The following is a 13,495-nucleotide window of genomic DNA, read 5'->3' as shown; positions in this document are numbered from 1 at the left end:
TTTTAGAGTAAGGTTTTCAGGTGTTCCTGGAATTAGGAGTTCAAAATTTGCTTTCCATGATTATTCTGTATTAATCACATATAATCTGCTGTTTCCTTGAACATTTCCCCCAATGAATTCATGTACTAGAATATCTGCAAAAGGGAACACAAAACAGGTGCAAACATCGTGGCTGTAAATGCATTTTTGGGAGAGAACATGCTAGGAAATTGGATTTGGGGAGAATATTTGCCTAAGCTTTGCCCATCTGTCCAGATGATCACTTTTGTCAGAGCCGGAAAATACTGAACTACCTAAATCAGACACATGCATAAAAGCAACGGCTCCATCTTGCAAGGACATAGCTAGTTCTGCTAGATGTTCTAATGCCAAAGCAGGTCAGACAGGTCTTACATGACATGCCCATAAGCTGTTACATTCTGTCTCAACTGACCTGAGGGGAGCTCAGGAAGGGGAGAGATTTCCCTCCTACCTTTGAACGCGGCAGACATGTTTTCCAGTGAAATCCTTTGTTTGGTGCTATAGGAGACACAGAAGGATATGTGGTCCTACCTGAGTTAAAACCGACACAGACAAGACAGATCAGACATGCTGGGAGACCCAGAGGGAGGTTCAAGTGTTGCTCTTTTCCTTGTTATTGACTGGGCAACAGTGTTACTGAAGTGGATGATTGTTAGCTGGCTTTGTGGGAGAGGAGAGTTCTAAGCAGGTGTTTGAATCAAGGGAAGGAGAGGCCTTCCTGAACAGCAACACAGAGGGAGTTCCAGGCCTAAAGGGTTGTGTGAAAGGAAGATGAGAGGTGTGGTGTTCATTGGCAATGTGGCACAGTCCTTGAAGACTGACTGAGAAACTTAGACTTGGTGAAGAAGGCTATAGGAAGTTTGTGCAAGGGCTTGGAGGAGAGCAACATGGTCAGAACAGTGGACATGGAGGAAGATAATTGTGGGATATGTCTACACTGCAATGTAAGCTCAGGGTTCGAGTTCAGACTTAAGCCTAACCCCCTTACTTCCATCTACACACAAAGTGCACTAAATTGTGGCTCAGAGCTAGGTCCCAGGACCCCATGGGACCCAGGGTTCAAGCCCTATTGCTTTGCAATGTAGACACAACCCCACTGAACTTGTGCTCTGGGAGTCTGCCAAAATTATCCCACAATCCCACGGGCTGACTTTCTTTGTCCTCTGAACAGTCAAGTTTGGTGGACAGTCAAATTTTCCCCCACAATGCACCACAAACAAAGGGCTAGAGCAGCACTAGGGCACTAGGAAGCCTGGGATAGGGGTGGTTGGACTTGGACCTGCATAATGAAGCCTAGACACTGCAGCCCCAGTTTGGGACCCAGATTTCAACAATTCCTAACCTGGGGTTACACATGAACAAAGACACTCAAGCCCTAGGTTAACAAACCCAGGATCTGCTAACACGAGGTCAGCTAACCCTGGGCTTATATTGCAGTGTATGGGGTATGTCCACATTACAATGTAAACCCAGGGTTAGTGGGACTCAAGTCAGTTGACCCTGCATTACAGAACTCAGGGCTTGAGCGTCTACACTGATTGTTAACCCGACATTAACCTAGGCTCAAACTGGGGCTCTGGCATCCTCACTGCAGCTCGCAGACCCATGTCAAGCCAACCATATCCCAGATTCCCTACTGCCCTCCCACAATGTGGCCTCTCTAGTCTTTGGCTGTGGTGCACTGTGGGAAAACTTGACTGTCCACCCCCCATGTGGCGGGAAGTTTGAACAGCCTGCTGAGCAGTCATTTTGGTCAGTGTGCTCCCAGCTACCGGAGCCAGCAACATGGAGGAGGCACCTTTTGAAGAACTTCTCATGTTTGCACTTGTACTCCTGTGACAGGAAATGGGCAGCGCTTCTGTGAGACGTTGGTGGACATTTCAGCAGTGTTTTCTGACCCACCTAAGCCACCTGACAAAACTTGTGATGGAGGAGGAGGAGGAGGAGGACACAGACATGGCCGATGCAAACTGGCTGAAGCTGCTGATGGCACTCTGTACAGCCTCTGGTGACTTGGGCTTCTGGAGCAGGGCCACAAGCACAGCCTGGTGGGGTAACAGCATCATGCAGACCTGAGATGACCAGCGGGGGGGGGGGGGGGGGGTGGAGGTGGGGGGGAGAGAAGAAGAAACACAAAGTAAACTACATTTCTGGGGCTTTGTGAGCAGTTTGCCGTGACACTCCGCCATGAAGACACGTGCATGAGGGTGGCCATTCTGGTCCAGAAGCAAGTTGCTATAACCATCTGGAAGCTGGCTACCCCAGACTGCTACAGGTCCATTGCCAACCAATTAGGTGTTGGAAAGTCCACTGTGGGTAAAGTGGTGGCAGAGGTTTCTGGGGCAATCAGGCGTGTGGTTTACCCCAAGGTGGCAGCCATAAGTGATATTGCGGAAGTAATTGTCGGCTGGGAGAGAATGGGGTTTCCAAATTTTGGGTGGACATCAGGGGAGAAAGCTGGGAAATGGAGAGGACCCAGGAGAGGAGGATAATCTAGATGAGGAAAGAACAAAGTCTGGACAAGAGTGGAACACACACACTGGACCACCAGAAAATGGCTTTGGGAGTTGTCTTGGATCCAGTGCCAGATGATCTCTAAAGCCAAATTCCTCTGGCATCCCACACTGAGTACTCAAGCAAACAAACTTCTAACACGGATACAGTGAGATCAACAGAGAGACTCTATTTCAGCAACTATGTCCAGTCTAGGAAACAGCAGCCACTCCCTTCTCCTGCTCTGCAACTGGGCAAACCAGAGAGGAAACCCCGAGAAACGAATTGCTTTGTGAGCTGCTTTTCGATCCAGATGTGACTCTAGGAAATCAGTTCACAGACTGAAAAATAATGGATCATTTTGTAATTTGAGGGCTTAAATTAAGGCACCTAATCCTGCATTTCAGTGCTCAGACCTGTGTTTCAGTGCGGCAGATCAGTGCTCAGTCTGATAATTTCAGCTGGTCTGAGTGCTAAGGGTCAAAATTGGGTGCTCTAATTTGGACCCTAAGTTTGACCCTTGTGATCCCACGCAAAATAGGACTGGATTCTGGGGGGAAAGCAGCCCAACACCCTCCCCTTCAATTAAAGCACAGGAGGGAGTGAAGACAGCAGCTCACTGCCGATTCTGCTTTGCTTGCTGCAAGCAGCACCTGCTTAGAGGAATAACATTTGTATCAGGTAAAGATAATGCTGTTTAGCAGGTGGCCATTTATTTGCTCAGATATTTCCTGATATGCTCAGAATACTAAGTTGTGGGGAGTTGTTTGAAAGGAGAAAGTGCTTCAAAGGGCTGGTCAAGATGTCATCTCACCTTCCACTGAAGGTGCACAGCTTCCATTCGCCAAAGTGGGGCAAAGCTTTGGGGTTCTCTCTGACTCCTCGCTAAGCTTGGATGAAACTAGCATCACTTTCCCAAAATGCCTTCTTCCACCACTAGCTTACTAGGCACCTTCACACCTTCCCCCTTCAGGCGAGGACCTGAGCACAGCACTCCACGCCTTCGTCACCTCCAGACTGGGTTGCTGTAACTGAAGCTGAATGTGAAGAGAGAGGATGCACAGGCATGAATGTGGCTTCACCTTCACCATGGCTTAGGCCACAGTGAACACATCAGGCATGTGCTCAAGTCCCTCCACTGGCTCCCAGTCAGTTTATGATGCCAATTTAAGATGTCCTAGTTTTCAAAGCAATGAATGGCTCAACCCCCAACTACCTCAAAGGCTGAATTTTGATTTAGGAACCCTCAGGACAGCTGCGCTCCCCTGGGCCAATGCAGATCACAAAGCCGAGGATGAAGCAAGTGAGAGCTGGGGACAATGCTTTGTCTTGCAATCATTTCGAGCTAGCATGCTAAAACATAGCGTTGCAGCCACAGCTGTGCAAGGGGCTAGCTGCTCCAAGTACATAGCTCCGTGGGATCGTACTCAGGGCAGCTAGCGCCTCCTGCCCCTCGCACCACCCCAGCTACACTTTATTTTTAGTGCACTAGTGTAGGTGTGGGTCCTTGAGCTAGAATTTATACCTCCAAGTGGCAGAGTAGACATCCCCTGGGAAGCTGCCAATTAGCCTCCTTAACGACATTCATGTTTCTGGCAAAGACTTCCCAGGAAGTTTGCAGAAAGAGGGTAAGTTAAGACTTAGTTCCTTCAACACATCACAGAATACATCTTTTGTTTGAGTCAGGGACCTGCGAGCCGGTTCCTGGGCCAGCGTCGCCCTGGTGCGGGAGGCTTAGAAGGTTCTGAAACGTCCCTCTTTGCATTGCTCCCAGATGGAGGTGATTGTCGGGGACTTCGGGATCGTGGTGGTGCCCCGGGACGGCACAGACACAGACCGGATCATGAACCATTCCTCAATACTCCGCAAGTACAAAGTAAGTGACTTCACACAACACAGACATTCCCTGCATCGTGGCTGGGACTGGGTCTGCTTGGCCTGGCTCTGCCTCCCGCCCCTGGTTTCTTACTGCGCCATGGTGCTGTTGGGGGACAGGCCAATGGGCAGGGTGAGCTGGCTGTGCAGTGGCAGCTACAAAGCTTTACCGCTGCACCACTTCCATAAAGCAGCACCAGCACCTGCAAGTGCTCCCAGCCTCTGCGTCCAGGGAGACATTCATCCCTGGGCACAGGACCAGTGTGAGGCCTGTGTGTCACTTACATCTTCAGGGCTCACAGGCCTTGTTCCAGACCTCAGCGACTGGGATGGAGAACCCAGAAGCCCTCTCACCATCCCCAAGGAAGTGCCCAACTCACCTGTGGGCACTACTGTCCTCACGGCCAGAGACCCCAACATGCTGGGTGCACAAGCCATGAAGAGCAGAGGGCTGAGGTCAGTCATGTTCATTTGCTCTGCTCATTTTCACCACAGAACAACATCCTGGTCGTGAAGGATGACATGAACCACCCGATGTCTGTCGTCAGTTCAACCAAAAGCAGGTGCGTGACTCGAAGGGCCTCGTGCTGCAGGGTACAGAGACCCGCCCCGCCCTCTCATCTCCTATCCAGTGGATCCAAGAATTTCCCACAATCCACCACAAACATTTCCCCATCTATCTAGGTACTTACATGGCCCTATCTCCATAGTATCTGAGCACCTCATAATCATGGATCCATCCTGTAAGGGAGGGAAGTGGTCTGATCCCCTAGTTACAGATGGGGAACTGAGGTATGGAGCGATTAAGTGACTTTGGTCACACAGGAGGTCAGTGATGGAACAGGGAATTGAACCCATGTCTCCTAAATCCAGTGCCTTAACCACTGTGCTGTCCTCCCTCGCCAGTCTCATCCTGTCCACTTGCATTGATCTCACACACATTCAGACCAATGGCTCCTTTGGCTAAAATGTTACCATGTGCATATGTGTGAGAGACAGTAACCCTCGTAAATGCACCCTTCACTGTGGAGCTGTGAATAGCTCCTCCATGGACTGAGCTCACATGGAGCCTGATTTGAGCCCTATCCAAACACCTGCTTCCTGTTGGGGAAGAGAAAACGGTCTGGGGCAACGTGGCGTGAGTAACTGGCAAGCGCTGACTCCCTCTGTTCTCTTTGCCCCCCAGACTGGCCCTGCAGCATGGGGATGGACACGTTGTGGATTACCTGTCTCAGCCCGTCATTGACTACATCCTCAAGAGCCAGCTATACATCAACGCCTCTGGTTAAAGCCTGAGGTGCTGCAGCAAGGCAGCCCCACCGCCCCACTTCTTTCCAGCTCTCCATCACACTTCTCGCTCTCTGTGTCTGTCTCTCTCTCTCTCTCACGGCCTCCGGCGCGTCCGCCTGTCTCACTCACTGACTCTAGCGCTCGATAGTGCAGGAATCTCCAGGGAGCTGTGGGATACCCCAGTGGTACACATCTCAGCAATCTGCTTCGGAGAACCCTTCCCCTTCATACACCGGGGGCAGGGGATACAGTAAATAGAGATGTACCCAGCTTGCTGTAGGGAGGTGGCTCTGGTGTCCACCTTCCCAGCATGCCCTAGAGAAGTGGCCCTGGTGTCCACCTTCCCAGCATGCTCCAGGAACAGGGGCTTGGTCTTTTCCCATCCTACGGCACTTACGTTAAATAAAACACGGTGGATCTTTTTATTAATAGTTTTAGTGTGAGCCCCTTGGCCTCGTAACATGATGCACTATGTCCGTGCTTGGCAATGGGAAATCCTAACCCACTTGGCTCAATGCCCAGACTCGGGCTAGGCTGAGAGCTCTGCTCAGGCCACTTATGGGACAGTTTAGCTTTGAAGTAAAAAAGAACTGTGAAAATTCTGAAATGGTTTTCTGGAGCTAAGGCTCCCGGGGCAGGGGGGTGGGGGCAGGGGAAAGCACACCTCAACCTGGCAGCAATTGCTTCTGCTGTAGATAATTATTCATTTGGGCAGGGGGGGTGGGGGGGGCTCCTTTAATCTTCACTTGACATGAACCTAGTCACTCCAGGATGTCACTTAAGTGGTCATGCTGTGTTTGAGTCACAGATGGAGGGTACCTGACCCAGATCCTAGAAAGGAACCTGTCATACCAGACTAGATCCTGGGAACTCAAAAGCAAACGGCAGCTGAAGGTCACTGGTTGTGCTTCTCTCAAGCCCAACCATTAGGTTTCGTAGCATCCATGTCCCTTCCACAGCATGGCAGCATCTGTCCGTGGGATGCTGACGAGGGAGAGGCTCTGTAACCTGCTATTTACCAACAGTCAATACACGTCTTTCTGATCAACAGGCATCATATCCTGCTGTGCAGGGAGGCACATAGGTCTCAGCGGGGGTTACAATGATATGTCAAAAGGGGCTGATGAATTCATTAGCAGGGAGGGGCTGCCATCACAGCTAACCCCTGAGCAAACTTGCCTTATACAGACGCAGGTGGGTAGAGCATAGCTCTCAGGGATCTCATTTGATCTATAGGCACAAGCTGCTCCCTTCATACCCGACCCCTGGGATCTACTTGCTGGCACCTCCCTGGCTAGTATGGTCTCCACTCCTGCCTGTCTCCCTCCCTCTCCTCCTCCTCCCTCCCAGACCGTGGGGTTCAGGCTGCCCGTGAGGAGTCTGTTAAAAGCCTGAGAGCTCTGGGGCTTGCACCTTCCCCCCTCTCCTGCATGCCACTTTCCGGACAAACTGCTCTTGTCCTTTGCTGGCCAGGGCTGGGGTTGTAGCACATTGGGCCAAATGCCAGCAAGGGGAACAGATGCAAGGGGGACATACACTGGCCAAGAAATGCCGAGAGTGGGTTGGAAGGAGCAGGGATGTTTAAGAGACACAAAGGCCTCATACTGGCCCTGGCAAGCAGGTTGCTGTGCAGGGTACCACTGACTTGCAGAGGACTCCCGGCCTGTGACACTGTGCTCTGGAGTTATTGCATCATTAGAGAGGAAGGCAAAGCCCAGCTTTAGGTTTCATCCTTCCGCTTTTCCAGTTAGCCCTTTTATTTGGAGTTTAGCTGCTTGTCTTTAGTTCTCAAGCACCTGCCATTACTTCCCTGCTATGCTTGTGCTAACCTGGGCTGTTTCAACCCGACTGCATTCCTGTAACAAGGTGCTGTAGCTATTCTCCGCTGGTTTCTCTGCATTCCCACCGAGGTGCCATGAAAAGCAGGAGGGCACTAGAATCCCACCCAGGGAACTTGCTGCTTGTGCCCCTTGGAGGGCTGTGATCCCCCGCAGGGAGAGGGAGCATTTCAGGGAAGGACCTTAAAGCAAAAGCCCTTAAAGGGTTGCAATGAAGCACAACCTGCTCCAGTGGAAGCTTCAAAGAGAAGACGCTGCACTAGATTTGGTGACCCGCTGCTCCACGCAGCCACCTTGCTTGCTGTGAACTCACTATCACCAGTTACCAAGAGAAGCCAGAGTCCAGGAAGGCGACTCTGTCATGGCAAATCACTGCTGTCAGCCCTTCAGCCAGAATAACACTTAGCATTTGTAAACCCATTGCAGTTTATCGCGCTTTACAGGAAGTCAATGATCAGTCTTCAGAGGTAGGTATTGTCACCCCCATTTCACAGAGGGAAAGTCAGAAATCCAGAGGTTAAGTGAGTTGCCCAAGGCCCAGAAAAAAATCAATGTCAGAGCAGGGATCAGAACCCAGGAATCCCTTGGTCCCTGCTCAGACCACGAGCCCATTCCTGTCCTATTAGAAAGGCAACAGGATTGTCAGCAAGTGTTCCCTTCCCAGGCTTTTAGCCCCACCTGAAAAGGTTAGTTCAGGAATTGTCACTGTTGCACTGAAGTTTCCCATGACAAGCAGAAGGGTAGGAAAGGGTGTGGGGAGGTTGGACTGGCTTTGCCAGGCTCTTGTTTCTCTGCTCTTCCTGCCGCTCCTGGCAGCAGCGTGTATGTCTAGGTGGGGGAAAACATGGACTCCCAGGGGGCACCAAGCCAACTCAGAATCCACAGAGGCTGATGGGAGCAAGTAGGAAACGTGTGTACTGTCACCTGTTCTTCAGGGGACGTCTCCATCTGCAGTTCCTGCTGCTAGCTAGCACCCACTGCTCTACAAACTAGCACGTGGGAACCTGGAACGAGCAGCCTTCCTGGAGACTCCTGCTCACATACATAGCAGGTGGATATAAGGGGCATGGTCATTTTGTGGGGGAGGGAGGGGAAGAGTTCTCTATACGTCAGTAGCTAAGCTCTTCTAGACAAACAGCTCTTACTACCCCGTGTGGGTCAAGCTTTTCGCGAGCTCTGTCTCACATACAAGCTATTTCAGAGAATAGCAACGGCTCCTTGCCAGAACCCACTGTACTTCTCCACTCCAAGCTGGAGGAGATAAAGCAATCAATGTCTAGAACGAGCCACCAAGAGAATAAACTCAGAGGGAAGAGACTTGCCCCTGGAGTGGGAGGTAGGACAATTGCTCTTAACTGAGGGAAGATAGAGAAAGGAAATAAAAATGAATTAAGACAGTGTTTATAAGAGTCGAAAAGCTCTCGATCCCCTGCTCCTTCTGGTGATCGAAGGGTGTGAGATGGGAAGCAGGCCAGTTTTCGATCTCATCCAGTTTAGGACGGCATGCCTTAGAAACATAGCATTGTGGTATGGATGATGAATATACTATGTCTTACTAGTCTTATCTATGCCTTCATTTATCTGCTCAGCAAAACTCATGGTGTGGGGGGTGGGCATGAAGCATAACTTTGGAGTGGACTGTCGAACTGTTGGGATCACTTTGGATTTGATCCTTGGGTTGGCGCGAGCAGTCGCACCTCCATCTCTAACCCATGCAACAAGGGTTGGCAAGGAAGGAGTTTTTCCGTGTACGGGGGAAAGAGGGTGGGATGGTCCTTGAACCCGCAATTTTAGTAACACAGTTTTGCTTTACTGAAATGAATAAAAAAAAGTTTTAAAAGAAAAAAAAAACCCCAATGGGTTGAAGTTGCCATGTTGCCAATTGCATCTTTGTGAGAGAGTTGGGAGTTGGATTTCTGTTGCTAAAAGTGGTCGACAAAAAGAAAAATAACCCAAAACAAAAAAAAAACAAAAAAAACACCCACCCCTTTATCAGCAAAGTGTTTAAATTATGTAATAAAAAATGATGCTATTAGACTGTAGTGTTTCACTGCTGCTTCAGCTAGGGAAATGTCCCATTCCATTTTGTGACAGCTGGATGGCTGTCTCCTAGAATAAGGAGAATACTTTGCACTTATTTTATAGCCACTTCAGTCAGGGAGGCATCGGGGTCTAATGCTGCAATTTGGAAATGGAGATCCTTGGCCCTTGGATCACACCTGTTCTGTAGGGAGCTGGCAGGTCACATGGTGTTGGCTCCGCCTCCTTCTAAAGTTATCAAAGTTCACCGGCTGCAAAGAAGAGCCTGGAGGCCTGTAAAAGCAGCTGCAAACAAGGAAGAAGGGCCAGACCAGCAGCTGCTGCTACATAAGGCGGAGGAGGAGAAGATGGCCTCAGCCAGAGCCATCAGAAGAGAAACTTAACGTTCCTCTATTACTACTTTTCCTCAAAAGGAAAGGCCAAAGCTGCTGGGGACACTGTACCATCACAAATGGGAGGGAAGGTCTCCATGGGACACTTTTTCTATTGAAGCCTGGTTCCTCCCCCTCCCTCCCCTCCCCCCATGAAAGTCTGAGAACCTAGAGGGTAGAGAAGAGGACAGAGTCAGGACTTCAGGGTTTTTTCCCCTGCAAAGGTCACTTAATCACTCCATTCCTCACTTTCCCCATCTGTGAAACAAGGCTAATAGTCATTACCAATCACCGTACAGCACTCTGAGAAGATGCACACTAGAAAGTATCACTGTCATCTCAATATCTCAGCCTTCTCTAGCCACTAACTCAAGCTGCCACCTCCTTTCCCCAACAACCAGTTCACCTCTGCTGGACACAGAGAAACCTATCTGCAAATGGAGAGCAGGAAGAAAGAAAGAAACAGCAACATCCAGCCACAAGGATTTGTTGTTTATTGACTTTTTTTTCCAAGTAAAAAGTGCACTTAAGCAAAAAAACAAAACAAAAAAAGTCAGATCCATAACATCTGTCCTGTCCTGTGCAGTGGGAGAAATCGCAGAACAAGCCAGGGGTTAGTGTGTTTCACTATAAATAGAAATATACCATAGATGATTATTTAACATATAATATTCAAACAAGGAGGTGGCACTTTATCAGAGAAGCTGAGCAACTGAGGGGTGAGTTTAACCCCAGAAAGTGACCCCCTCCTCTGGGGCACGGTTGAGATTGCTGATCCTGCCACACTATGTGGGGCACAAGAGGTAACAAGGATCCAGCAGAGCCAGTCTCTAGTGGCCACAAGGGCCAGGGGACTGTCTCCACTGAGACAGAGGAACAAAATGGAATCGGACCGGTGGTAGAGATTTCCCTCCAGTTTCTCCAGTTTTAGAGAATGATCGATTAAGAATCAGTCACAATTCCTCTGATGCGAGGCTGCTTTATGTAAAACATCGAACATTGTCTGTTGGGAGGCAGCACCAAACTGCTTCCAGACTGGAGGTGGAGACACATCTGGTTAGCATTACGGTGTTGGGGGTTTTTAATAGGGCAATCAATATGCTAACACTGTGTAGGGTAAGCTGGGCTCTTGGGTGCCGGCAATTTTGGCCAAGGTCAGCAGGACAAACCCCCGTTATTACGGAAAACGCCAGGGGAACTTTGATGTCCATGCAGAGAAAACAAGAATTTGCTTTTCAAAGTCTCATCTGAAAGACGCACAGTAAACTGCATGATAGTCGATTGCCCTCAGAAGGATGAAGGGCTGAGTCATCCCTCCTGGGTCTTGCACCTGTGCTTTCAGTGGGCCTAGATACTGCAAGCCTGAGTGATTGATCTCAAAGACATCCTCTCCGGTTAATCCCTTGAGAACCCGCCTGAATGAAAAGCCCAGGATGAGAAGGGGGAGGAGAGAGGGGTGTGAAATCTCCCCCGGGAGCCGAGTGTGCTGGTAGGAAGGACTTTCCAGCTGAGGGCCCCTTCAACAGTCTAAGGAGTTACTGGACCATCCTCCCACCCTCTTCGGTGTGATCATTTTTAAACCATCAAAAATAAATCCCTGACTAAACAGTAATTTAGTCAACTTGCTAAGATACGTTGGGGAAGACCTGCACCTTTAACGAAAGGGTCACAAGTTGGGTCCTCCCCCTGCACAAGTCTAAAGCACAAAAACAGATGTACAGGCAGTACTAGTGTCCGTGTCGAGACTGGAAAGTCAGTGAGGACAGTGCCGCAGTAGGGAACCCCAACCTCCCTGGCCCTGCGCCCATCCCTGTCCTTTGCTGGGTTCGGAAAGGATTGCTGGTGAGAAAGCGTCTTGCAATACACCGAGGGGAGCCAATGCTGCGTTGGGTGGTGAAAGGCAATGAGAGAGGCACTGGCATTGAAGGAGAGTGGCAAGTTCTGCTGGCTGTGCCCAAGCGTCAGGGCCTTGGTAGGGACAGGGAGATCCACAGGAGTCAGAGTTCAGTTTCTAGAAAGACGTTCGTTTGGCGACTGTCCAGAAGCTGAACCCGCTGCCGCTGCCTCCTCAGGCCACGCTCTAGGGGTGGGCTCCTACTCGCTATGGCTCTTCTTGGTCAGCAGCTTCTTCATGCAGCCGGGTCTCTCCTTCCTTCCTCCCGCACTCCAGGGACGGATACCAGAGTATAAGGCTTTCCCGGCTCAGAGGCACCTTGTGGTGATGTTGGCATCAAAACGTGGTGTCGTGAGGCAAACGTCAGCACATTGCCACAACGAGTCTGACCAGCTGCACCCAAAGCGTCTGTGTTCAGCTCATCAGAGCCAAAGGCAGCTGGTCCTGGCAGGCTTGGCTTCCCCATCCCCTACGACCCATCAGGCCAAGCCCTAGTATCCAAGCCTGAGAGACCCAGTCCAGAGAGTCTTCCTAAAGGTCTCAAGGTTTTTCAATGGGATTTGTGTTATAGCAGCCTGGGGGGAGGTTGTTGCGGATCTCCTCCAGGTTCCTAATGTCTGCCAGGATCTCATTAATGCTCCTCTCCAGAGTCTGAACCCGGAGCCTCTGCAGACTGGCCATTTTCTCCATTTCGGCCATCTGCTCTTTCAACTGGCTATTCTTTGTCCTGGCACTGCTGAGGTTGAGTTCGAGCAATTTCAACGCCTGCTCATCCACAGTGCCAGGCTGGTCTATTTCCGAGGAGGAAAATAAAGAAAAGGAAACAATGAACAGATGCTGGGAACTGGATCTTCCTAAGTACATACCCCTTAGCCCCACACCCCAGCTACAGTTATCCAAGGCTCTCAACCTGCCTAGGCCAAATGGCTTTGAAAAAAAAGCATGACAGACTCAAAATGGAGGACAAGGCACAAACCAGGAGAGAAAGAGGAAGCTGGGAAATACTTGGAATTCATTTCTTTACACTCGTGTGAAGTTTTTCACAACCTCAGCTCAGAGAGGTTACGTTTCTGAGATCAGTACTTGACAGGTAATAAACTATTAAATTCCTCCAGGCTGGTGTGGGGTGGAGGAAAGTTTGGATCTGAAATCAACAACATCCCAAGCAATGAGGCACAGTCACGAGGGTAGAAAAGAAAACTGGACTTGTGGTGAAGGCATTGGACTGGGACTCAGGAGATCAGGATTCGATTCCTGGCTCTGCCATGCAGCCCACGGGCCAAGCTTTCATATCGCTCTTTGTCTATGGCTATGAGGGGCAATTCCCTTGCTCGTGCGCACACACTCTTGGCAACTCAATGGCAGGTAGTGTGAGTGTAAATCGCGGTGTAGCCGCAGCACTACCAGTGGATACATACTCAGCATGGCTCCGCCACCGCAAGCTACACTGCTATTTTCACTCACACTCACTCATCAAGCTACTGTGAGTATCGGACATGGGCAGGGCATCACACCCTTAGCTCATAGTGGAGACATCTCATCCCATTTTATAAATGAATAATCAAGGCTAATACTTCCCATCTCCCACCCTTTGTCTTGCCAGTTTAAATTAGAAGCAGAGCAGAAATTACCTCTCAACATGTGCTTGTCCTGCATCTAGCGCAATGGGGCCC

General features: G+C 50.0%; 2 protein-coding genes across 3 annotated transcripts in view; one reads left to right on the top strand and one right to left on the bottom strand.

Moving 5' to 3' along the window:
• Positions 1-6,102, top strand: part of NMNAT2 (nicotinamide nucleotide adenylyltransferase 2) — a 73,673-nt gene extending 67,571 nt beyond the window's left edge. For both annotated transcript variants that reach the window (XM_043521177.1, XM_037907768.2), the window contains exons 9-11: positions 4,289-4,390; positions 4,885-4,952; positions 5,576-6,102. In XM_043521177.1, coding sequence (XP_043377112.1) covers positions 4,289-4,390; positions 4,885-4,952; positions 5,576-5,678 — 273 coding nt within the window. In that variant the 3' untranslated portion in view covers positions 5,679-6,102. The remainder of the gene's footprint in view (positions 1-4,288; positions 4,391-4,884; positions 4,953-5,575) is intronic.
• Positions 6,103-6,331: 229 nt separating this feature from the next.
• Positions 6,332-13,495, bottom strand: part of LAMC2 (laminin subunit gamma 2) — a 44,694-nt gene continuing 37,530 nt past the window's right edge. The window contains exon 23 of the mRNA XM_027823660.3: positions 6,332-12,613. Within this exon, the coding sequence (XP_027679461.2) occupies positions 12,363-12,613 (251 nt within the window). The 3' untranslated portion in view covers positions 6,332-12,362. The remainder of the gene's footprint in view (positions 12,614-13,495) is intronic.

Source organism: Chelonia mydas, chromosome 8 (assembly GCF_015237465.2).
Source record: "Chelonia mydas isolate rCheMyd1 chromosome 8, rCheMyd1.pri.v2, whole genome shotgun sequence".
NCBI classification, from domain to species: Eukaryota; Metazoa; Chordata; order Testudines; family Cheloniidae; genus Chelonia; species Chelonia mydas.
This window is presented reverse-complemented; position numbering and strand designations above follow the sequence as displayed.